We start from the raw sequence: 26,559 nt of genomic DNA on the forward strand, positions 1-26,559 counted from the left end.
AACTGTTGGATGGGTTACCACGCAGTTTGGTTCAGATAGTAATAGTGCTCAAAATGTACTTTCTAATGACTTTGGTTATCCTCTGAATCTTTTTTATTTAGCACCATAACAGTATTTCAAATGTTTCAATTATCAGTTCCTAAGATCTGCAGGGGCAACCATGAGATTCAGATTTGTAGTTTTTAGTGTAACTGCATAAAGGAAAATCAGTACAAACATGTATGTCCCGCTCAGGATGAACATCTTTAGGGATTGCCAAACTTTTCAAACCATTCAAAATATAACTTGAGTTAAGGTAGTGTTATTATTTTAATTTAAAAAGGTCCTCAAATCCTTAAATTACAATTATTTGCTATCTAGTCAAAGGGGCTCTGGCAAAATCTTTATATGAAAAGTGATGATTGTAGCTGCGTAAATGTAGTGAAGGAAAACATTTTCCATATGTAAAGCTTAAACACAAAACTTGTTAACAAGGTAAACAATATACGGTATCCACAAAAAATCTGCATGTTTGCGTTTCCATTATGACGATGTTAGCATGAGGGCGATAGCTTTTAGCTCAAGCAGTGGCGAGCCGTCAGGGTAGATATTCTAAAAAATAATATTTAAAAACATTTAAAAAATATATATATTTTTTAAATATATATTTTTTTAATATTACTTTTGTTATATTTTATTAGTTTCACCGAAAAAAAACTTGATTTAATTGTATTTAAAATAACATTACCAAAGAAATAAATCCTTCGAATCTGCCTGTTCAGTCTCTGTTGAATGTGAAGCGTTACATGAAAGAAGCTCGTCTGGCCCTCTCTTCGATTCACAGAGGGCCCGCTATAGTAACTGAACGAGAGAGTAATGTCAAATGACAGTACAATTGACCAATCATATATTCCCTCTAAATGGGTGGGTTTTATTATCGCGGACTTTATGACAAGTTCCGCCCGCTGTGAAACTTTTCTTGTTTCCATAGCAACAACAACTTCCTGTCAACAGCGTGAACTCGCCTTCAAAATAAAAGCATGCCAAATTACACTCAAGACATACAACTGCAACGAAAGTAACAAACACAATGCAATATCATTTTCAATGTCAAAGAACACAAATTGGGTTCACAGGTGTTGTTTTGTGTGGTAGAGGGTCGCTGTCATTGATGCGTTTTGCACCCTGGGCCGTTGTTTTGATACTCCGCTGAAGTATACGCTGTGACGTAATAACTTTTTCTTTTTTTCGAGGGAATTGGTGGGGGTCAGAGGGCCTAGGTATAAAGCTCACGGCTCGCCACTGAGCTCAAGGCACAAGTTTGCCAAAGTACAGCCTCACAGAGCAACTAGCATAAGTCCCTAAATCTATTCATAAATTCCCGCTACTTGAATACAAAATTAAAACAGAAGTCAATTGCATCGCATGATCGTATATTTGTATGCAAATGTTGACGCAGATCAGATCCATATTAAGAAACCCTTAGCATTTTGTTCAAATCTGAAGGACTGTGAAGCCTCGGCAGAGTTATGTGCTCTCTGAGTGCTTTCTAATTAGTTCATGTTTGTGCTTTTGTGTTTCTGACTTATTGCTTTCTGACACCTTCATATTGCGTTGTCGACAGACCATTTCCTTCACGGAAAGGTCACAAGACACTTTGTCATGCGAGCGCTGTTCAGAAAGTGACGACTATTAATCACACGCTACCAACAGAGACAAAACACTTGAATAATGTTCTTGCTGAACAATGGAAACACTTTATACATTATTCACTGAAATCTACAGTCTGTCGGCTTGGCAGCAACATCTTTCATCGTGTTGCAAACGGAGTGATATGTACACAACAAGGAAGGTAACAGAACTTTATCTCAGAACATTAAGTCAGATACAAACAACCTTTCAAGTTTCTTATAGCTTTTTTGAAAGAATATGTGCCTTTGTGACAGGTCTGCAAAATGACATTTCCAACGATAAAGAGAAAAAAAAATCAATATCATTTCTTCCTCTCCCGGGCAAACTAACAGGCTGTTAGAAGGATACTTCATGCTGTCTTAAAGCCCGTCATGGCTCGCCCAGTCTCCTGCCTGACAGACTACAAAAGATGAAGCTGTCTTTCATCTCGTAGCTTGCATTATTCATCTAAAATTCACCGCCAAATCTGACTGATTGTGTCACTGTTCCAACAACAATATTACTTACTACTTCTCGTGTTTCTAAGAAATACAAACGAAAACATTTGTATTGAAACATCAACTTAAAGATTACATTTTAAGGCATTGTACTCTTGCCTGTTTCCTCACTCAGTGCTAAAAGGGAGGATTATTGTGTGTGAGAGAGGAGGAGGTTAAATGGAAAGGGATGGGAAGCTAGTTAGACTTTCAGCCACCCAGCATTATTGAGCCTAATGGGAGAGGAAGGTGGGCAGCCTGTATAGATCACACAGCATTGGTGTAGACAGCTGGTGGGGTGTGATGGTGTCTCTGCAACACGGACGCAATCAGTAGACCACCTCCCTCCTCTGTCTGCAGAAACACCTGAGACTACCTGCTATTAGAGGAAAGGGGGAACCATGTGCAACAGCAGCTTATGCTCCTAGTGCTAGGATGGGTTAAAAGCAGAGACTACATTTCACTGTGATGTTTGCATGAACATGTGTGACCAATAAAGAGGGTTTCATCCTCCAATTCTATATGGTTAGCATTAAAGTGCACCACCACAGGCTAAAACATATCTTTTTGAGGGTTTGGCTTCCCTAACATGAACTCTTTCACACTAGTGAAAAGAAAACAACCAAAATACACATGTAAGTTTATATTTCACCAACTTTGTCGACTGGTGTCTTCAGATTTCTCCTTAATGTACCAGAAGTTAGCCATGCATAATGCCTCATTAAGCTTTTTTTAAATAATATTTTAGAAAACAATTATTATTTAACTTTACATATCTTTAGAGGCTGTTTTTATCACATGCTGAGCCAGAAATCTCCACTTTACTAGCACTTACAGTACATACAACACACCCCAATTGCATTACTTTCTATATTCTGGAGTTGTTCATATATCATTCATGGCCTGATTTATTCCCAAAAAAACATGTCAGAAATACAGTAGATGTTATATTTATGGCTGTTGAGAGTATTTTCAGATTTATGGAGTGATAAAAAAACATCCAAACACTATCCAAAATTCCCTCAGTAAAAACCTTTGATTCCATGTCAACAAAATGAATCAAGACATTTGAACCTGGCTTTATCCAATGATCAGATTTATTTTTTTGGCAAATGAATGCAAATTAGCACATAATATAATGTCTAATTTGCATACAATTTCATTAAACTTGTAACACAATTGTCTTAATGTAAGTAATTCAATGGAGAAACGTCCTGGTAATATCTATTGTTTTACCCTATGTAATCTACACAATTCAAATAATCATGTTGACATTTGAATGGCAGCCATGTCACTGCTTGTCATTACCAGCAAGTCAAGAACAAATAAAAGAAATCCGCTCTAGTAATTTCCCACTTTGTGACATTGACAGGTGTCATGAAGAGATGTGAGCCTTCGCACTCAGCAAACATGAAGAAACATTAGCACAACGCACTGTACAGAACAAAGCGTCTTTAGAAATGCAGCTGGCTGTAATCCCTTTATACCGAAGGGACCAAACAGAAACACTAGTGAGAAATGCAGCCTTCTCAATGGTGTGTTCTTTTACGGCCTTTTGGCAGTCTGTTTGAATTGTGAGCATATGTTCAAATCTGCCGGTTCCTCTTCAAACAGTTTGAAATGTTTTTCCACCATCAAAACACAGCACCATGATTTATTCTGCAGCCCTACTTTGCGAATGACCTCCTTATGAATAAGCCAACAGCATGAGTGAGTCATCTGTGATTATACATTATGAAGCATAGTAAACCATCAAGTCAAGTAAATGTGTATAGGTCGTAAATACTATTTATTTAAAGGAGTCTAATGAATTAAAGTGTAATGCTACAGAGGGATTTTCCAAAACTAAAAATAATGTTGTTCTAATGAATGCCTTACTGTTGTAAAAAACATTAGTAAATATTCAATTATCTTTATTACTATATGACTGTACATCACTTTTTGCAATCATTTAAATGCACTGCTCTGATTGGTTAGCCCTTACAGTAGATGCACGAGTGACTGGACCCTACACTCTTCCATAAGTGGGTCAAAAAGGACCCGTATTAGAATAATATGTGTTTTTATGCCATTTTTGTCATTTTGGTTAAGAAAAATCACTTGTATAATATTTAGTATTATATTTTGGAATTAGAAATATTTTATATTTAATTTTTCACTATTTACAATTTTAGACATTTTTTTTACATTTTGAAAAAAACGTTTTCCCATAGGATTCCATAGAAAATGCATGCGTGCCATTTTGTACCCACTTATGGAAGCTTGGGGGTAGAAATACAAAAACTACAATTTTTAAAAATGTAAATAAAAAATGTGAATGGCATGCTATCCAAAACATGTTTTTTGAGGAATAGCTGGAATATGAAATGATAAAAAAAATGTAATTACAAAGATACTTCAAGAAAACCACCTCACCGGGTCAAAAAAGACCCACTTATGGAAGCTTGGGGTAGTAATACAAAAACTACAATTTCTTAAAATGTACATTTTTAATTAGTATGGCATGATATCCAAAACATGTTTTTTGAGGAATAGCTAGAATATGAAATGATAAAAAAAAATGTAATTACAAAGATACTTCAAGAAAACCACCTCACCTGGTCAAAAAAGACCCACTTATGCATCTAAGGGTTAGCTAGCCGGCTCTGTTGTGATTGGTCAACCGCTTATAGATGTCCCGCCCCTTAGCCTATCATGTACAATTTAAGCATGAGTGTTTTATAGTGAGGTTGTTATGTTACAGAAGTAAACAAAGGAGTCCAATCGAAGCGTTTCAGGTAGGGGAGTGTGTGGGAGAGAAACTCCCTTGGGAGGGAACTTTGGAATTGTAGCCTTTGCAGACCATTTACATGCACTAAAACCTATATAACACACTACAGGAAAGGAAAACCCCCAAAAGCACAAGAGGGCTTCTTCAAACGTCTATCTGAGGAGGAACATCTATCTTTGGTTGCTTTATTTTTGAAGGGGTCACAAACCAAAAAAACACAATACAAAACCCTACTCATATATTATCAAGAAATTCAGCTCAAACAACTATAACAAAAATCAATAAGCAGTTTTCTACCTGTGTCCAGCCTACTGCTAATGAGCGTAATCAATCATAGCAGATTCTTCCAGCAGAGCCTGCCATGCTGTTATTGTTTTCACCTTGTTTTCACCTGTGTGTCAGCGCATGTGTGTGTGTCTATGGGAGGATTTTGTGACCATGATAGCGTTTCATCCATGCCAAACGCAGACACCAACACATACAGGTGTGTATCAAAATGAAGGTCAAGTTGTGGGTGTGGTCTGAGCAGGGGGTGTTTCTGTGTGGGTGCATGACTGTGGAGAGATTTTGTGACCTTGATAGCATCACAACAATGCAAGACAGGCATGATACTTTAACGATGTTTTAAAGAATGTCGTGTTTAAAGATGGGTACGGTTTGCAAGGGGATTAGAGGCTATTAGGGCCATTTATTCCTCATGTGGCCTGATTTTGTCAACACAAAAATGTGCCAAAATGTGTAAAAGAAAGGCTAAGTTCAAAGATGGCTGTGGTCCAAGAAAAGGAGCTGGAAGAAAGAAGAGGGGAAGTGACCATCCCCTGACTTTAGGCATAGGCAAGATTGTCTCTCCTCGTTCTTTACTGGTATCTTTGTGTACTGTATAATTCCCTCTCTCCAACACAGACTGCATAAGTAAGTAACAGAAGGTGACTCAGGCAGAGCGGAGGTCGTACTGTTAGCACAGCCACAACTGAATCATATACTCCATCTAACACCACATCAGGTGGAGGGAGCTTACAGTAGATCCCGGAGTGCTGCGGTGCTGCAGGCGCGGGCTGATCTGAGCATGCTCTGAATGAACTCCTGGTGACCTTGAGATTCACATCAATTTTGCATGAGGTCTACTCATCAAATAGACCAGGGACTGTACTGCAGCACTGGCTCACCTGCTTTCCTTCAAGCAGACACCCACAGAGTGACCACACACACCCACACACACACAGATCTCTGAGCTGATAATGGAAATTCAACTGCTGACCGGGGTACTCTGTACAATTACGTTCAGGTTATTGCTGTTCCGTTTTTAATAAATTGATGTCCATCTGGCTTTCAAGCCAAATGTTACACAATAAATATTCCTAAAACCACCGGAGTGTGTGTGTGGGTTTGTGCGCCTGTGTTCCAGCTTAAAAATCGTTAGCAATTACTGACATGATGCCATAAATATAGTACATGTGCAGAGCCATATTATGTGAACAGCAGATATAACACCATTTACAACTACAATTTATAGCCAGGAAATATGATGCTTTTACTCATAGTAAAAGTCAAATTAATAAATAAAAGCATAGTCGTCAAGGGCCGACAGAGTAAATAATTCAAAGACCATATATCCAGGCATATCTCACTTCCTACTCGTCATACAAAGAGGCTCGATCAGTGCCCCTTGGACTATGATACAAATGTACCGGCGTTATAGAGAGCTTTGGGAAGGTGGGAAGGGATGATGAAATGAACAAACAAACAAAATACTTTTGCCCAGGAGACCTCTCTTCATGTCCTCTGTGAAACCAAACGTTAACGTAACCCTAACCCTAATCCTAATTTAGTTACAAACAGTTATTCTATGTAACAAACACTAACCCTTTCATCCTGTTTTGGATTAAACCACAATTTAACACTAACCCTAACTCCACACTTAATGTAATCCAAAAGCTTTCTTCTTAAGCCTTGTAAAGACGTTTTTTGCCTAACCTAACCAAGTCATGTTGCATAAGTAAACTGAAAACTTAATTTTTTTTAAAGATTGTATGCATTTAACAAGCTGGAAACTGTACATTTCCATGTTTATTCTGAAAGACCTGATGCATGTAATGAGCAGAAATTGACTAGAGGTATCTAGAACGTCATAGTTTGAAGCATAGGGCCTCTGAGCAAGCTTGTGTATTTGACAAATTGTCTTTATTTTTAGCCCCCATGGCTGCCTTCATCCAGTTTATCCCTTTGGTTTTGAAATGATCTCATAAGCCCAAGAATCATAGAATTTTCTCACCCACTAAAAGGACAACTAAACCTCCAAAACATAAAATCGATCTGACTTGAAACAATTTCTACATTCAGCCCTGATATCTGGCCCTTTCATAACAAAAGAAATCTTCCAATAACGCCGTCCCATTTTCTATTGATGTCCCCGTTACCCTGAACCAACCCGTAAACAAAAGGTAGAGTCATACATCTGCCTGAAGTCACATTACATGATAGCAGACACCAGCCAGAGTACTTTTTTATTCCCCGCTTTCCAATCACTGCTGTGCCCTTGATCCTGTGTTACAGCAGATTCATAGTAAACACAGTGACAGGTGTATTCATAAAGCACGGCTCTGAGCCCTGGAGTGTGCTCTGGCGCTACACCGGACTATTTGTCAACTGAAGAACTGTCAGGGTTCCTGTTCATATATTCATGGTGTCAGCGAGTGGGCGAGGTGCAGGGGAGCATCCAAGTGTTGGAAACAAATCCAGACCATATGAAGCTAAGCAGCAAAAAGGGTTATGAGCATAACCACAATTGACAACCTTATATTCTAATTATCTCTCTCTCTACTTTAATATTTAAACCAATTGGATGGGATATTCAAACCTGTCAGACAGCCTATTTAATGACTCATCCACCTCTATATCAATGTTAAATAGTTGTCAGTATTACAGGAGCAATTATATGATGATTTGTTACGTTTAAGATGTTAGGTGTTTACACTCTGTATGGCTCTTTCAGTTAGTGGTTCCCTGCATCTTACAAAATGCCAGTCTGCATCACATCCCGATCTGCCGGTGCTTTTTCTATGATGGATTTTTCCATGTGTGATTTCTGAGCACCAGTCGGTAAAGCCTTTCAAGTTCTTGACAGTCTCTGACACAGTTGCTGGTAACGATTTAAAGCAGGGTGATTTTACATATTGTTTTTCCTGTCAAATCCTGCTTGTATCTGTAAGAGCTTTTTCCAGATTCAGTTCAGTTTGTTTGTTTGTTTGCTTTGTTCCAATTCAGAGACTAATTTGATACCATCGTTGCATTTGTCCCGCGTTCCCTTTGTGTTCACGCTATATTCATGAGCGGTCCAACAGTTGTAAACAAATGCCAATCGTGATCAAGCTATTCTGTCATTGTAGAGAAATATCACAAGAAGAACATTAACACTCTTTTCTTTTTTCCATCTTCATTATGGAGAACCAGCAGAGTGTATTGCTAATTGCTTTCATTGCGTTATTGTGGATAATAAACAGATGTTGATTAAATGAACAAAATATCTTCTTCCAGCAAACAATGGGAGTTCTAAAACAATCAAATAATAAATGTATAAATTAGTTAGAGCACATTGCAATCTGAGACGGCAATTGCTTTTCTGACAGCACGTAACCCAACCCTAACCCTAACTAGATTAAAGGTAACCTAACCCTAACCCTAACTTGATTATCTTTGTAAAGCTCGACAATGTTTCTTGTCATAAGCTATTTTTCACATCAGGCAAAGCACGAGCGTGTTGTTTCTGACTGCAAACCAATCTGAGCTCGAGCCATGATGTTAAAAACCACATCAATGAGTCACAATGTTACACTGGGTGATTTTGATTATTACTTTGAACATGAGCACTGTAGTTTATTTTGACTCAACCCACATACACCATCCTTCTACTGTTGATACTCACTTGAGCAACCAATTTGTATTAATCCACTGCTGAAATAACTCCCCCCCCAAAAAAGCACCAATTTACCCCTGTTTGTGATATGTTTGCTAAAAAAGCCAGCTGTTAAAGGAAATCACTGAGCGTTAATTCTTATTTCCATGTTTTAATATGTATGTCTTCAGTACGAACCAATGGGCTTGGATGTGAGAAATACATAAAAAGGGAAGTCAGTTAGAGTCGCATTGACCCGAAGACACATTTTGAGTTGTATACACTGTTGTAAAGAGGAGATTCCTAGCTTTCTAATGATATCAGGATTGTTGTTGTACTCCAAATATTAAGCGAAATATGTCACATTATATAATGACTGTCACCGAGTCATCATTTTGAGAAAAATGTCTTCAAAGTTTCCTCTTCTCTGGAATCCATCGATCTGATTGATTATTAGCAAATGATCAAAATAGTCTGGAGGGAAAATATTTTCGTTTGGATTACTGGTCTGGGGGAAGCTCGCGAGTATGTGTGTGTATGTATGTGTGTGTTTGTGTATTTTTGCGTTTGTGTGTATTGTGTTTGTTTCCCGGGGAAAACACTCACGAGAAACACCGGCTGTTGTTATGCCTGCTGTGACGTCAAGTTACTCCGTTCTCCGCTTGTAATTATGCCGTTACAAGCTTCATACGTTGTATTTATCATCTGAATTTGCCGAAACAAGTTTAATATTCTGAAAGCCAAGACTTTGTTTATTTGAAATCAGATGAAAACAAACTGTAACGGACCCTGCCGTGTTATCTATGATTACTATACGCCTTACATTCATAATTTCAGCCGGAGGGAGGGGGGCGGCGCTAAGGAAGAGCAGAGTGGCGAGTGAGAGCTGTCATCTTCCCTTTACAAGCTTCAAACATGTATTTATCGTGTGATTTTGGAAATAAAAGTTTCATATTCTGAAAGCCAAGACTTTGTTTATTTAAAATCAAACAAAACACCTGTACCCCGAAAAACAATTTTTTTACGCAAATCCACGTTTATTTTGAAATTAGCCGTTGCGATTTCCGACTGATTTCGATAGAGCGGGTCACATGTAGATTAACATTTAAAGTGGAATAAAAGGTCAGCGATGCGTTCGGGTAACAGTAAAACAGGGAAAATGTGTTGTCTGGGGATTCAAAATGGATGAAAGGAATATAAAAAGGTTAGAAAAGTGTCAAAATAACTATCATTTCACTGTAAGACTAGGGGTAGAGGAATGGGAGAATTTGGTTAGGGATATTCCCAAATATCTGGAACAAACTCCCAGAAACCTGCAGGTCCGCTGCGACTCTTACTACTTTTAAATCCAGGCTGAAGACTTTTCTTTTTGGCGCTGCTTTTAATTGAACTATTCACATCTTACACTGCACTGTAACTTTTATTCATGTACCTGTGTTATTCATGTTTTATTATCTTTGCTTTTTAAAGGGGACCTATCATGCTAAATGCACTTTTTGATGTCTTTTATACATGTGTCCCCGGTGTGTCTGGGAACTCACGCAGCGTCAGAAAATAAAACCCTTTCTCTTTTCCTCCGTACCCAAATCTTTTAAAAACGGGGCTACAACGAGCGGATACAGATTTGCTGCCGATATGACGTAATTTCGTATGGTGGACCCACAGAAAGTTGCTATCAGAAACAATGCCTGATGTGTTTTGGACGTAATATGGTCTTTGTTTACATTAGCAAACATTGCTAACACTCAGAGCTAACCTGTACTGGAGAGCACACGTGTTTAAAAAGCAGGAAATAAAAAAAGGAACTCACCTTGTGATAAAACCGCAAGAGAAAAAGCATTTGAGCTCCATACTGTTTCAGAAATAATCCTTGATGTGGTTTAGAACAGGATGGTGTTTTATCACAGCAGAATTTAACTTTACCCCCGGTAGAATTCTGATCAGGCATTAGCTCCGCCTCCTCTTTTTTTTTTTTTCAAGCTAAGGACCCAAAATCCGCGTTTCTCTAACAGGGCTGGAATAGAGGGATATGAGGGATGTCTAAAATGCATGATCTGTTGGTATTTTGAGCAAAACACATCATAGACATGTTTTTATATATTTGTATATATCTGAGACCCATAATATATGCCTAAAAATAGCATAATAGGTGCACTTTAATGTTTCTAATGTGTTTAATGCTCTTAATGTCTTTCATTTTTGTAAAGCACTTTGAATTGCCTTGTGTTGAAAACTGTTATATAAATAAACTGGCCTTGCCTTGCCTATATTTAGCCATCGTCCAATTAATCCAGATAAAATCTACCGAATGATTTTAATATTCTATCCATTATCACTGTAGGAAATATAGTGTTTCTTTAACACCCTTCTGCCAGAGAACTGATGTCCTCAACGCTTCTTTGGCACCAAAGGGTTAACGTCATCTTCTCTGGCAAATTCAATATTGTGTGACCTAATTTTTTCTATGGAAATTAAAACGAAATGGATGATTTTTTTTTCCTAATAGCTGCAGTAACTGAGGAAATTAAGTGTGGAACTCTGAATGTAATACCCTCTCGTTTGGCATATCTAATTATACAAATACTGTTAATTTGCAGGGTCTAGGCCCATAGTTTGCAGAGTGTGGTGAAAGTCACAGCATGACAAATTCCTACAGGCAGTTTTTTTCAGTCAGCTCAGGACATTTTGAGGTTTTAATTTCAGCGTTGGTGAAATAAATTGCCACGGATATTTATTCTCTCTATTTTATCATCTGGATGAAAATGTCCTCTCCTCGCCCGGAGTGAAACAAGTCAAGGACGATCAGCGTCAGAAAAACTGATGCAACCCAAATAAAGCAGAAAAAATATGACTCTTTACCTCAAAGTGAGATTAAGGGTAGAAATGTAGTGTCTTTTAAAAGCATTATCAGAAATGTCAATCATTCGTGCCGAGAGTTTGCTCACTCAATGCTTACTTTTAAACCTGGTTTCAGATTTGTCTATTCATAACTGATAGCAGTGGCCCCATACAGTGAGTTGACCTAGATGAAAGATGAGTGCTCCAGAATGTTGGAAAGTTAGTGGGATCCCATTACTACAGCTCTTAGGACACATTCAAAATGGAAAAAATGCAATAGGAGCCACACTAGATGTGCACGAGAGGAGCGGGATGAAGTGAAGCAACTTTTTTATATAAAAACAGAGCAATACTGACTGCTTCACATAATTATTTGGCAATGTGGCATCAACTCACCAACAAATTAAACTTCACGTTTGACGATTTGCCTTGAAAAGTAACAATTCTAATATATTAGCAAATCAATACCTACCCTTTTTCATACAACATTATGTTCCCATACAATTAAACTGCATTGTACATTTAGGGAGAAAGATATTTTGCTCATGGATTACATTCATGGTGTGACGACCCCTCCCCCCTTCTGCCAGTCTGTGCTCCCTGCCTTGGTTATGGCTAGAAAGGATCCGTCTTGTGTAAATATGACGTCACGTTCTCGTTGTAACTCTCGTTGTAATCGGAGCGGCTCGGAAACACATCTACAGCAGTAACATGCAACATACACATTAATGCAGCAGCAATATTAATAGAGAAACATCAGACATAATAGTAAAACACTGAAAGGGAACATTTTATTGCACCAGGAGCTATCTTGGGACTTTTACTGCGACAACGTTGACTTGCCTGTGAATAAAAAAATAAACCATAGTGTTGGTGATCTACAGTGTTGTCATTCTTCTTTGAACAGCAAGACCGCTAACACCCTATTTCAACAATCACACTCCCTGTAATTGACATAATTAATAGATAATTTAGCTTCTCACCATCATTTGCTGTGGCCCACTGATGTTAACGATCGTAACTGAAAGGCTGCCTGCCAAACGTAAACATTCAGCCACGTGACTTGCAAACTCTCGCGAGAGTTTTACACAAGACGGATCCTTTCTAGCCATAACCCCCTGCCTTGCTGTCCTCTGGCAGGTACTGGGAGTGTCGTCCTGTTTGTGCCCGCCCATCTAGAGGCGGAGCTTCAAGAAGGCATGAAGGCTTGCCCAGCTGGAAGGTTCAGTCTCTCTGATCCTGGCCGGCTGCAGCAACCTCAGCCTTCCTCCTGCTTTGGTTTGATGCACTATCCAACATGCCTACAGCACACTTTCACACATCCACACACTGCTGACATGACTGACAATCTTCTTCTTACATACCCAACTTGCTGAGAGGTACTTTCAGTTAATTGTGTTGAATGAACATCTAATTGGCATATACCTCTGTGTGGCCTCCCTCTTTGTTGCCAGCCTTAAAGGGCCCATGTCATGGCCATTTCTACTGATCATAATTCCATTGTTGAGGTCTACTAAAATAGATTTATATTGTGCAATTTTCCAAACTCACATTGGTTTCTCATACAGCATCTCTGAATAGTATGTGTAATCACTCTCTATCCCCCCCCCCCTGTGTGCTCTGATTGGTCGGGACGTTGCGAGGCTCGCTGCTCACTGAGCTGGCTTACTGGTGTGGTTTCCGGGTCGGCGATACAGCGGGACACAGCGAAACTCATCCTGAGCACACACAAACACTCACAGCCGAAGTAAAAGCAATAAGTGTGGCTTGATATTGAGTAAGAAAAAGGTTTATAAACGCTGTGAGAATGGGTCTGCGTAGAGCATTTCTCTGCGATCCCAACTCGTCGATTACCAACCAGGGGACTCCTTGTTAGTTGAAAATGTACGCTAAAGGTCCCCACCCCTCCTGGTGTGCGAGGAGCTCCGCGGATTGGTCCATTTTGGTTCCGGGAACCGCATGACGTCATGCGGTTCCCGGAAGAAACAAATAGAAGAAGAGAAATCTCCAACGAGGCGTTTTGGGGCAGCATAGACAGGTCTTTTCTGTGTTAGAGTTTTACTCGCTACAGGGTGTACTTTGAGGGTTTTTGACTCTGCAGACCGTTTACATGCAGAAAAACCTTCATAACACACAAGGGGACGGGTAATAACCGGAAAAGCACGACATGGGACCTTTAAGGAAGGTTGTAACAATGGGTATAAAAACAAACAGTAAAAAAGTTGAATTTAAATTACTTTGCTATATATGTTTCGTAAAATATCATGGTATTGCCTTTAAAAAGTAGGGTTAGGGTTTTACAGATTGTGATTTTTTTTTATGTTACTTTTGACTTTGGGTTTATCAATGAACACAGACTTTGAATATTTGTGATACATAGTGAAGAAACGTAATAAAGGACAACATATATTTCCTTTAAAACGTTAATGACAATGCAGTTCCCTTGTATGGGAATGTCATTTTTAGAAAAGCTTTTGTTTTTCAGTATTTTAACTTTGTTTGGGACTCCTACTCCTGACAAATCCATCTGGCACTTGTGCTTCTAAATTCATAGCAAATTCATTTAAGTCAAGACAAAATGATCAAATGTTACAAATCACATATTTTGTCTCAAGGAACTTACAAGCTGTTTAACTCTCAAAATCTTTAGACCCTAAAGTCAGGAAAACTCCTTTAAACAAAGAAATATATAATGGGAAACAAATAGAAAGACCAACAGAGGAGTAATGGAGAAAGGATCAATATGTTATCTCGCTAGTCGCTAAAGCTGTTTGCTTGTTGTTTGATGCTAGGTAAAGAATGCAGCATTAGGTCCATTTATATGTGCTAAAAACAGCCTTCTGCTGCCCAGAGAGCCTGAAAGAGAATATTCTTTAGGTTGCGAGTAAAATAATGCAAGTGATGGTTTCGGCTGACTATACTGAGATAGCTCCGGTTGCACAACACGTATAATGATACCCCCTGCTGCTGCGCCTGGACCGTGTTTTCAGAGCAGACGCATTATAGGAAATGTAAGCATTTAACAGAATGTCACTCACAAGGTTATTGCCTCTCTCCCCTGCTGGCGGGGCATCTACATGGTGCTGACCAAGCTCCGAAACACAATCCACCACCACACAAAAAAGAAAAAACACAGCCAGCTGCCATTTTCAGGCAGTCTCTCTGCCCTGTCGGGGGAATAGCCGGGGAGATATCAAAGGATCTGCGGTGCAAATGAGTAGCTTGAATCTCCTTTTCTCTCCTAATGATTTTCTTAAGCCGCTCACCATATTACAAATCATCAGTTTAAGCCGTTCTGTGGCTTAAATCTTATCATTAATAAAGTTAACCTCTCTCACATCTGAGGTGTTGGCATATTCATCAAACCCAGTGGCGCCTCCATGACTTCAACGCTAGCCCAAACTGAGATAGATAAGCTTTTTCTTTCAATTACAAATGGATGCTCAATTAAGCTCTTTGATGCCTGACTTTTCATTAGATGGTGCATAATCTCTCGAGCATTTATGTCCAGTTGTTCTTAAACAAATCAATCGCTATCAACGCTATCGGTACACTCTTTGATTTCCGTGGAAGCAAAGCAATGAAGATTCACAAGCAATTAAGCAGCGATGGATTTCCACCCTGTGAAACCGATGTGGAGCCAAAGCAGGTAGAGAGTCGAGGCTTGTGGGAAATGTAACTTTGATGTGGTAATTTACCTGTACTGCGGAGGAGGGCTCCCCTCGGCCTCGCATGTGATGGTAGCCTGCTGGTCCGGGGAGTCGATCGGCAAAATGAGGTCAGTAGGCTCCGTCCTCCATCTTGGCCCTTGTAATATGACATCCTCTGTACAGGCTGGGGAGAGGGGAGAAAGTCTATGGTAGTACAAGCCAGATAAATTGTCTTTTTGACCTTATGGGAGATACTGGAAGAAACACGGACACTGTGAGGACACATTGTTAATCTTGCAGAAATACAGCAATTCAGAGTATATTACTTTGTCATTATACTAAATATATGTCTTTCAAAAGACAAGCAAATTAATGCATTAGGACAATCCAAACCCTTTACTTATCCTGCATTGAAATGAGCAAATCCCACTTACCCTTGTTAGTTATTTTTATCTTAATGTGTGCATATGTGTAAATGTGTCTGTTGATTGTGTATATATAGGATATACATATTTTATACATATGTTTATACATATTTGTATTTTTGTATTGGGTTTTGTGGGAAACGGTATTTCGATCTTTCTGTCTGTACACACAAACTGAAAGATTGACAATTGACTTTGACTTATTAACGGCTCATGTGACATTTATATATCTTTTTGTTGGTTTTGTTGAACGTGACAGTGGAATAGCGAAGTAAAAAACAATGACAATGGTGATAAATCATCATATTGTTCCTACTGTCCGATATAAATAATCTCCCTGCTTCAAAACGCACATGTAAAAATACAAGTAAGTAAAAAATACTGCAAACATGTCTTATAATGTTTTTTTACTATGTTTGAATATTCAGTTGGATAAAGGGGTTGAAAAGGTTTAAGGCAGTTAAACAAAGCTCACAACAATTATTTAATTATTGTCGAATGAAAGCGAAATAATGGCCAACAAATCTGATAGTCGACAATTGTTTTCGTTAATGCAAAAATTGTTTAAAAATGTACTTTTAGGAGCCTCAAATATGGAGATTATCCTACTTTGAATACTGAATATCTGCGGACTGACAAACTAATACATTTAAAGACATCACCTTAGAGTTTAAGGAACTGGGATGGACATTTACTCCCTTATTAAATGAGAAAAAAGTTTGCAGAATGATTGATAATAAAAAGAAAATTGTTAGTTGCAGCCCTAAATTACTTGCCATAATGCTAGATAATAATAATTGAGGACTTAAGATGGGCTCTCAAATCTACCAAAAATTGACGACGAATGCAGAAAGCCCTTTTTCACAAACTTCCTCAGTAATTAACTACTCTCTGCTAGTGACAGGGATGATGAATAAAGCGGAACAATCTATTTTCAGAACATCTATGTCATACTTCCAATGCACCGGTTAATTGAGGCCATAAGGATGCACTCATCTGCCAGCAGCTTAAAAGGAAAGGATGTGGAACACAATCTGGTGCTAAATGAAAGCAGAGCCAACAGACGGCCGGAGTAGGTCTAATTAATATCCTACTGCTAACAGATTGCAGCATGTGGCTAGCAGTTCTACACGTGGTTATAACCGGAGGTAATATGTCCAGGAATCAAAACATATTTCACTATGAACACAAGATGGAAACAAATCCTGTGACAATCTTGGTTTGGTTGATCAGAAAATGGAGAACATGGTGCGGAAAACCAAACAACAGGAAAACAAATATTACATTTTGGGTCAATCTGAAACACTCACATTAAAAAACATATGGTATAATAATGGATTTGTAAATTATCAAAGAACTAGAATTACATAAAATTAATTCAGCCGCACACGTTTGGTTTAACAAGCTTCAAATAAAGCTTTAAAAAACTCCTTCCTATTTCATCAGATCTTCTTTTTGTTAGTTTCCCTTTGACCACAGTGTTCTTTAATTGTTAAACAACACCAATTATGGATCAATGATTATTTCTTTAAATCATACCATGAATTCAGAAAAAAAGTTACTTTAAAAAATATATATATAGAATTTTGGAACATGGTGTGGGAAACCAAACAACAGAAAAAAAGAAACATTTAATTTGGGGTGGAAAAACTCACATTGAAACATTTGTAAATTATCAAAGAACTAGCATTAGCTTAGAATAAAGCTTTGTCCATCTGTCATCAAAAATAAATATGTCCTTCTCCTTTCATCAGATCTTCTTTTTTTAGTTTCCCTTTGATCGCGGTGTTTTTTTAATAATTAGACGAAAACAATTATGGATTAATCATCATTTCTTTAAATTAAATCATGCCATGAATTCAGAAAAATAAATCACTTTTTAAAAAATAAATGTAGAATTTTGGTCTTTACTGGGCGTGAATTACCCATTTGATCCAAAATGGTGGAACGAGCTCCCCATTGAAATCAGTACAGCAGAAAGACTAAAGATCTTTCGTCGCACACTGAAAACCAACTGTTTCTGTTTCTCGGCCAATAAAAAAAATATTATGATAGAAAATCTCTCTTCTGTACAAAGCACTTAGAAAGGTTTGGCTTAAATTGAAGCTAATGCGCCTCAATTGGTGCTTATTGATAGCTAATGTGCCTGCAGGATGCTTGTTTTTGTATTTGTTTCCTCATGGTTAAACCCACCTATTGTAAGTTGGTTTGGAGTCTCAGCTAAATGTAATGTAATGTAAACAATGCGCTGGAGTTATCGGAAATATTTGTCACACAAATCTGACATAATCGGACTCAGCTAACACTGGAATTCTAGTAAAAGTACACTAATTGTAATATTAGTGTAGCCTAGCCTTTACCTGTAACTGTGCTCAAATAAGAGGTTGAAACCAAATGAATAGATATGCAAAAATCAAAGCAGGAGAGTATTCAAATGTCTGTCGTGTGAATCTGGAGAAGACGCCATGCAGCCTAACATGTAAGGTGTAATTGTATTTTGTTATCTCCCAGAATATAGAGCCGCAGACGACATGTCACTTCAGACATCAATGATTGTTATTATCAGCTGTAGTGATTTTCAAGGGTTTCCATCACAACACTGAGTAAGAACCGGCACTTATAGGCCCCTGTTCAATACACTCGTCCGCCAGGAAGGTGAGCCCGCTTGGATCTGCCTCCCTTGAGTACTGGGCGTGAATTACCCATGAGCCAATTTGAATAACATTCATTGGGAGTTACAATGTCATTGGAACAAGGGTTGACATTCTGCTGGAGTGTCTCTCCCACTCGAATCCCAGGTGGCCACACAAGGGCAGAATGAGGCATGGCGGCAGGGGGATTGTGCTAAAATGCAGGGGACTGGATTCATTGCATGGATCCTGATAATGATCTGGACTATAGGCCATAAACAGGAATGGGATCGGACTCTCGGTCATGCCTGACAGCGTGCCGTAAAAAGTGAAGCAGGACGAGAGCGGTGAAGGACATCATGCTCGAACGCTGCTTATTTAATGACTGCGACTTAATCAGTGCAACCTTTTTGGTCGGGAAAGATTATTTATTTACCGTTCTGATTCTGTGTCCTACTCACTAATGAATGAAACTCTTCAATTCATAAACATTGCTACGAGAGACGGAAATGTTCTTTAAATTGAACCCTATTTTACTTATAGGTCGATGCAATTCAACAAAGTGCTAAAACAGACAATGACACTGATGTTCTGCTCTGGGAATTTATAGCTAATGCTATCTTTCAACTGTTATCCCTCGTTAGGCTTTAGCTTGAAAAGTGCCATTAAAATATACAGTTTGCAGTGTCATTAATACACTGTGGTAATTTAGACTTAATTAGCAGAAATGGGTACCGCTATGGTCTGCTTTTAGCCGGCACTTAACCTTTGTTGTAAAGTATTTTATATCTGAAATTAATTAGATTTTAGTCGGTAACGGGTTGTAAAGTTGACAACACTTGATTTTCTACATCTATCTACAGTGTGGTGTTTTTAAAGTTGCAATTCACTGTTATGTTCTTGTCTTCGATATATGTGGAAATAGGCTCTGGGGCTTGACTTTAAATATATCTCAAAGCTAAATTAAGAAAACAAAAAAAAGTAAGTAGAGTAATAAAGCTCTCAACAAATAAGCAGAATGTGTCTTTTTAAGATGTGACGGTGCCAACGGACGTGCTTTAATCCTTTATTTTCAGTATCATTCATTGTAGATGGGGATGCTTGAGTTCATACTGTCATACAATATGAAACATAAGGATGAAAGAGTGTATAAATAACCAGGCTGTTTGATATATTAAATATGATTAAGGTTGATCTTTTGGAGCAGTTTTCTTTACATTTCTATCCCATTTAAGGATCTTCAATTATTCCTGAAACTTGATTTCTAAACTGAAGCCTTTAATCTTACCGACTTGTTTTTGTTTGTGACATTTAAAAAAAAAAAAGCAACATAATATGGTAATGAATATGGACCACGTTTATTAGGAGGGATGTTGTCCTGACACAAACAAGTGCAGTGAGAGTGAAATATAATAAGTGTTAAAATATCTTACCTGCAAGGCATCCGGTGATTGATAGCAGAACAATTTGTTTCCATGGAAACATCATCTTTAGTTGCCGAGGGCTAATAAGACTCTCATCCAATTGCTTGCGACTGGAATGTCCTCCCCTTGAATACAAGAATTTTAATCTGAAGGGAAAGTAATTATGGATGTGATTAAAATATGACATTTTGATCCAAATACGACATGCATTCATTAGGAAAAACACATTATTATAGCACTGCTAAGTTACATAATAGGTTCTTATTATTCGGGAGATATTCAAAGGGAAGCAAAAGTGAATCTTGAGAAGGGAACAGCAGACAGGAACCTGAAGATTATGTGTTTTTAAAGGTGGCAGAGAAGAATGAACAGCTGCTAAATGGGAATGTTTTCATCTAGCCTAACAAGCTCAATGTTCAGCTTTAAAGGGAAGTGAGGAAGGGAGTGACCTCAAAAGATACTCTTCATATTTTACTATAAATAGGAGCCGGCAGACTGTGTTTCAGCAATCTACAAAATGCCACTTCATACTTTAACAAAGGCTTCAGTGGGCGACTTTATGTAAGCACACTGATTGTATTTATTTTAGTATGCACACATAATGTCCTAACGTCAAGAGAACTATAAGAAACGGTTCGTTTCATTGTCTGCTATTACTGTTGGCTGAAATAATTACATGTTACTTGTTAGACGCTTTTATCCAAAGCGACTTACATACTCAATACTGTGGACAATCCCCACAGGAGCAATTTGGGGTGAAGTTAGGGCTGCTCGATTATGGCAAAAATCCTAATCTCGATTATTTGGGTCAATAATTGATATCACGATTATTAAAAACGATTTACTTTGAAAACATCAATTTATTGGAGAACATTTGTTTTAACAGTATGTTTTTAACAGTTGATTACCCTGAACTTTAAGTATAATTCAACTGAAAAACAAAACATTATTTCGATTACGTTGTTTTCGTAATCGTTGCAAGCCATAATCGTAATTGCGATTAAAATACGTTTAATTGAGCAGCCCTAGGTGAAGTGTCTTGCCCAGGGACACAACGACATGCTGACTGCAGTGGGGTTTGAACCTGGGGTTAGCTGTTGTGATTGGTCAACCACTTAGAGATGTCCCGCCCCTTAGCCAATCCTGTAACAGTGGTCGAAGCGCTAGCCAATAGAAGCACGATAAAATATTACAGGAAAGGGAAAACCCAACAAATAAAAATAGGGCCTCTTTAAGTATACATTGCAGTTACTTATTTTGGTAGTTTTGACAGTTTGGGCCTGTTATATGTTTAATTTAAACATTTTTAATTCCACACAACAGATGGAAAAATCTTGGATAAAGGTGAGTATATTTGTCCATGATGTAAAAGCACAATTGCATTGCATCAACGTTAGCTTGTTGCTTGGGTGAGGCTGCAGAGGCCTGGCAAATATACGAAACCAAATACATTATTGCTTTACATGCTGTTGGTGTGGAGTAGAAAGTATGCTAATGGTTGCATTATGGGAAGTGTGTATCCAGTGGTTTTGAAGCTTGGTCGAAACAAGTGAGGACATCTCGGCCTCTGACGCACCGATTTAAAAAAATATTTTGAATATAACCCTCCCGAGTTCCCTTTCATTGTGGAAACATTATATTTAATTGTTGGAGTACCACTGGTTGTATTAGTCTGTCACTAATCGCCAATTGGCTAATTCTATCCAAAAACATACACTGCAATCTTTATACTGCAATGTCAATACATCTTGATATATTCATGTTAGAAGATGTTTGCCTTGCATATATCTGCCACCCCCATCACCTTTTACTGCCACGTGGTCCTACACCCAAAGATTGATCATCCAATAATTGCCGCATCAGATATCCAATCTAACTGGTGATCAATGACCTAAATGGCCATTAAACTTTCCATATAAGGAGGTCAAAGGAAGAGCCATAAGACTGTAACTGTGGTATCAGTGGCACAAGAGGGGCTTTGCTCAAGCCCTGACCTACATCACAGTAAGTAGAAACTGATACGCCTCTCAGGATTAAGAATTCATCCCGACCCCTTACAACACAACTCTGTTATGCGGATTAACAGAGGGCTATCTTTAGAATTCTTGAAAATATTAAACCACTCACTTGTTTCACAAACTTGTTACTGAAGGATTGTGGCTGTGGTCTGACGTGAAAAGAATGACTAGATAATCGCTGAGTACGAAGCAGCTTGGTGGTGCTGAGCAGACACAGTAGAATCTACATTTGCCTGATCACAACTTAATGGAGACTATTTGACCCTCATGGCGCCGGTAATTGTTCCTCATCTGGTGTAATTGCAGGCACAGAGAGATTTAGAATGGATTTCCTGGTGTCTTTCAACATTTCTGGGGCGTTTTGCCACTCTAAAACCCCATCACATTGGATTACACGGATTGAAATTCTACCAGAGCAGAAAAATGTGTGCTGCATTTTTCAGTTTGAGAGGAGTATTAACTGCCAGTCGTTTCTGCTAGGATCCGACTTCGTCATCCCAAATCACTCCAAGAAGCCTCAAGATCCTGAGAAGAAAATCTCTTGGAAATACTTTCTTTGCAAGTTGGCTGTTACACAGTTCATGGCACAGTGTCTCTGCGGATATGATGGATGTCTGCCCCTAAGCACAGCTTCATTCAGCAGCCTGTAAAACATGCAGTGACATTTTCATTTGTGAGCGTTTTCCATCGTAGCTGATTCGTGTCAGCATTAATGGTTCATTAAAAGGCCAAAAGGAATGCCATTTTTCTCCCAACCATTGTGTAAGAAGGGTCACCCTTGCCTTGAAAATTATTTCGGCGGACAGCTTTTCAGTGGCTCTCGCAGGAGAGCTTAAGAGTCTCATGATGCTCCAAAATCCATTTCAGAGCTCAGAGAATTGCATCACTTCTGACCTTCAAAAAAGCTGCACTAGTGTCAAACCTTGAGGAACTGCATATAAGCCGAAGCTTTAGCAAAATTCCCCCCCCCCAAAAAAACTCTGTACGCAGAAAACAACTCCCTCCGGGTTTTCGTGGCACGATGAAGGTGAGATGGCATTTTCTTTCTCCCTCGAAATGATGAGCAAAAGATTGCTCCGCCAAATGTAATGAGGCATCACACTTTCACCTCCGCAGAAGCTAAATCTAATGGAAGTCATTGGCTAAACGCATTCCAGAGTAAATGAGATGACTTCTTGGTTAGAGGGGCTGTTGTTTGGCACATAATTGATAGGAAAGGTGGTTAAAGGCATCCATTTCACCCCCCCGGAGGGCACCGTAATTGCAAAAAGAATCCAATAAGAGAGGAAGCAGAGGAGAGTTTGTGTGCAGGCTCAAGGTTTTTGTATTCAGATCACAAAACAGAGTTGGAAGATCAAGATATATGAGATCCTGCACACACAAAAAACCTGTCAAAATTGCACAACAGTGGCACAAAGGGTATGACTTCACTACCGTATGTGATGCATTCATTCCCACTAACTCATTGTCTTTATGACTTTCTGCTGCCATCTCCATTAAATCACTCAGCAAGAGAACCTGGGAGAGAGGATCCGCCACCCGGGGACCGACTCCATCTGAATACACAGCTGCTCTGTGCTTTCGCCAATGAATGAAGAATTCACAATCAGCTGTGCACTGGTGCCACCTAATTCACTCAGAGTAACTGCAGACCTGACTATTACACATGAGCCAGGGTGGATCAAAAAAGAAATGAGCGAAGTGATTAGGAAATGAAGGCAGGGCTTAATATCTGCATTTCACGGTTTAGGATACAGCGAAATTGTGAGATGAAAAGTGTTGTTGGGTATTGGTTGAGTCATAGCTTTGCATTATCTTAGGTGATAATAAGATGTTTTCATGGCTCATTTCAATCAGAAAGGCTTCTCATGTAATTGCAACCCAACCAGCTGTTACATTAACATTGATGAAAGAACTGTGTGCATATTCTCTCCTGAGATTTTTCCTACATGTTGCAGGCAAGCTAAAGAAAAGCAAGTAGCCACTTCACACATGTTTCTGACGCATGTATGAATAAGGAAGCATGATTACAACTGTGACTAAGGTCACGTCTGCATGCCGGGGGACAGCATACAGCGATGAATACATGGGGAATAAACCGCTTTATTCACTCCAGTGAGAAGCAGGGACATTAAGTGGACTGCATTTACATAGCGCTTTTCCAGTCCCCTCAAAGCACTTTTTCATATACAAGTCAGCATAACTCACATATTGCTTATATAGGCTACTTATAAAGTGAACCAACAACCTTTCCATCCAGCTGTACCTCCTGAGTTATGTGGCCGAAACATTAGGCTCAAATATTAGGGTTTTCACACAATGCAAGAAAGCTGTCATTTAACTTTTAACGTCTTTTTTCCTACATTTTTACCACGTATGGATAAACATCTGGGCAGGACGCTCTGGAGACAGCTGTGTATTTTCATGCGGAAAAATAATCCCTGGAAGACAGCCGGTCTCCCCCAGTGAATCCTTCCTATGTTAAACACGGCTGCATCCCTCAGCTGCTGCCTAACGCCGGGGCAGGAGAGTAAGTGCACTTAAAGGAGAGGGGAGCAGCGATCCATTTCTCAACCCTATCATCAGCCAGGCACATCCCCTGGATCCTCATCCCAGACACAGCCATGACTGGAGGTCAAGCATGAGGAGCAGGAGACACTCACGCAGGCTCTTTACATTTCTTTTTTTATTATATTCAATCCATTTCACAACCTCTGTTGAAAAATAATCTGGCAGTGCGGTGTAATTGCCACTCAGGTTCAAATCAAAAGGGCTTTTCGTAGCAAATGGTGCCACAAACTCATCCCCGCACAGCCTTATAGAATAATTCACTGCATGTCTTCAAAAACACGTTTCACCTCTCATTTGGTAAAAAATATTTGTGAGGGATCTATAAATAAACATGAACAGAGGGAGAGTGATTACCATCCCTGCTGAATAGTAGGATACATTGAAGCATTTTTTTTTTTTTTTATGTTGTCGGGTCTGTCCTTTTTGCAGTCTGGGTGGGGAGGGGGAAAAGTATAGAGACCACTGGTGGCCAAATATTTGCTTTTCCAGGCGAAATTGCATGAATGGAGCTGAGATATTGCACTCATTTCTTAAATAACACTACAGGCTGCAACATCACCCTTTGAGATTTACTTGGAAATATCATAATATTATGACATAAAATCCAAATTTGGGGAGGAATCCTAAAACATAGACTATTCCTCTGCAGGAATAATTGCCTTAAAACAAGTTACAGGGAGCTTTTCCTCCAGTCCTCCTGGTGCTCTTTCACTGTGTGACTGAGCAGAGCGGCACCATGTGGACTTTGTCCTAGATGAGGGAAATGAGCCCCAACAGTAGAATTCCCAGTAGGACCAAGCAAACCATTTGGGACTCGAGTAGAAATGCATTTATCAGCAGCATGCATGTGTGCCCACGATCAGCATGCACACACTGCCCGATGTAGATCATTAGATACAACCACAGGGATTATTTTATTATGCAAATCAAATTGGATTTGCAACTAATTTTCAAACAAAGTTCATGCAGGGAATGAAAAAAAAGCATACTTACTTGTTCTATTTGTTCCTCTCCATTCAACTGCTTTGATTGTATTCCAGTGTCAGTTTTAGTGTGGCTCTAGTGAGCGGATGACATTTCTCTCAGTAACTCTGGTCCAGAGGAGAGGCTCCGGATTGCTCTTAATTCTGCTCCGTCTATAAAGTGCGAGGATGGGACTGACTGCAGCCCCTTCCTCGGTAAATCCCACACAGAGTCAGGGAGTTGGGGTTGATCCGCGCTGCACCCGGGATGCTCCGGTATTACACTCCACAAGATGATGGCAAGAAGAAGCAGAGAGGACAGCCTCTGAGCGGAGAGACTCTCACATTGTGCGCATCCCCGGGCTCTGCTCTCTTTGTACGCAGGAAGAAGCGCCCACTGGTGACGCGTGAAAAAAGAAAAACACCCATCGCAGCACAGTAATGCGCCACCAGCCTATGGGCACCTGCCATTCCTCTGCTAGAGGGGAGAGACCACTTGATCTCCCGGATATATGTCGATATCAAAAGCAGGAACCAAGAGGGAATTTGATTTATAGGGATTTTATTCATGAGGTGTGTATAAAGAAATTGAAATATAAAGAGAAAATGCTTGGGAGGACATTATGAAAATGAACAACACCTGATTATTTTTCACAGTAACCAAACGATCTCATCTTAGTTTTAAAGTGTTTTTGTGGTTAATTGATGCAGGGGATTTTGCAGATTGTGTTCTGATTTGCAGCTTCTGCTGATCAATGAAAGAACGGGAGATAATGGGGAAAAAGTGATGCATTAGAGAAAAAGGGAGGCTTTTAAAAATCAATTAAAAACATCAACGGTTATTTGTATTAGATGTAGAATGAGCCCACATGTTGTATTCTTCAGATACAGCCTTAATGAGAGCAGTGGTCAAATGTAACCAAGTACATTTACTTATGTGTACTTCAGTAAACTATTGAGGTACTAGTACTTGAGTATTTCCAGCTACTTTATACTTTTCTCCACTAAATATATTTTATGTATTTAGTTATAGGCTATAGGTTAGGTTATTAATCCAAAATATAAATAAACTCATACATCATCATCATATATTATTAAATGTTAACCTACTAACTAGTAAATCATTTAGTTCAAATAAACCCCACTTGCCCCAATGCAACATTTAAGGATGACTACATTAAAGGTGGGTAAGTTTGAGAAACCGGCTCGAGATACACTTTTTGTTATATTCC

General features: G+C 39.0%; 1 protein-coding gene across 1 annotated transcript in view; it reads right to left on the reverse strand.

Annotated features, from left to right (window-relative positions):
• cntn3b (contactin 3b) overlaps positions 1-25,434 on the reverse strand; it is a 56,881-nt gene extending 31,447 nt beyond the window's left edge. The window contains exons 1-3 of the mRNA XM_034121823.1: positions 25,359-25,434; positions 19,786-19,922; positions 15,346-15,481 (exon numbers count right to left, since the gene is read on the reverse strand). Coding sequence (XP_033977714.1) covers positions 15,346-15,481; positions 19,786-19,840 — 191 coding nt within the window. The 5' untranslated portion in view covers positions 19,841-19,922; positions 25,359-25,434. The remainder of the gene's footprint in view (positions 1-15,345; positions 15,482-19,785; positions 19,923-25,358) is intronic.
• Between the last annotated feature and the right edge of the window lie 1,125 nt (positions 25,435-26,559).

This window comes from Trematomus bernacchii, unplaced genomic scaffold (genome assembly GCF_902827165.1).
Source record: "Trematomus bernacchii unplaced genomic scaffold, fTreBer1.1, whole genome shotgun sequence".
NCBI lineage: Eukaryota > Metazoa > Chordata > Actinopteri > Perciformes > Nototheniidae > Trematomus > Trematomus bernacchii.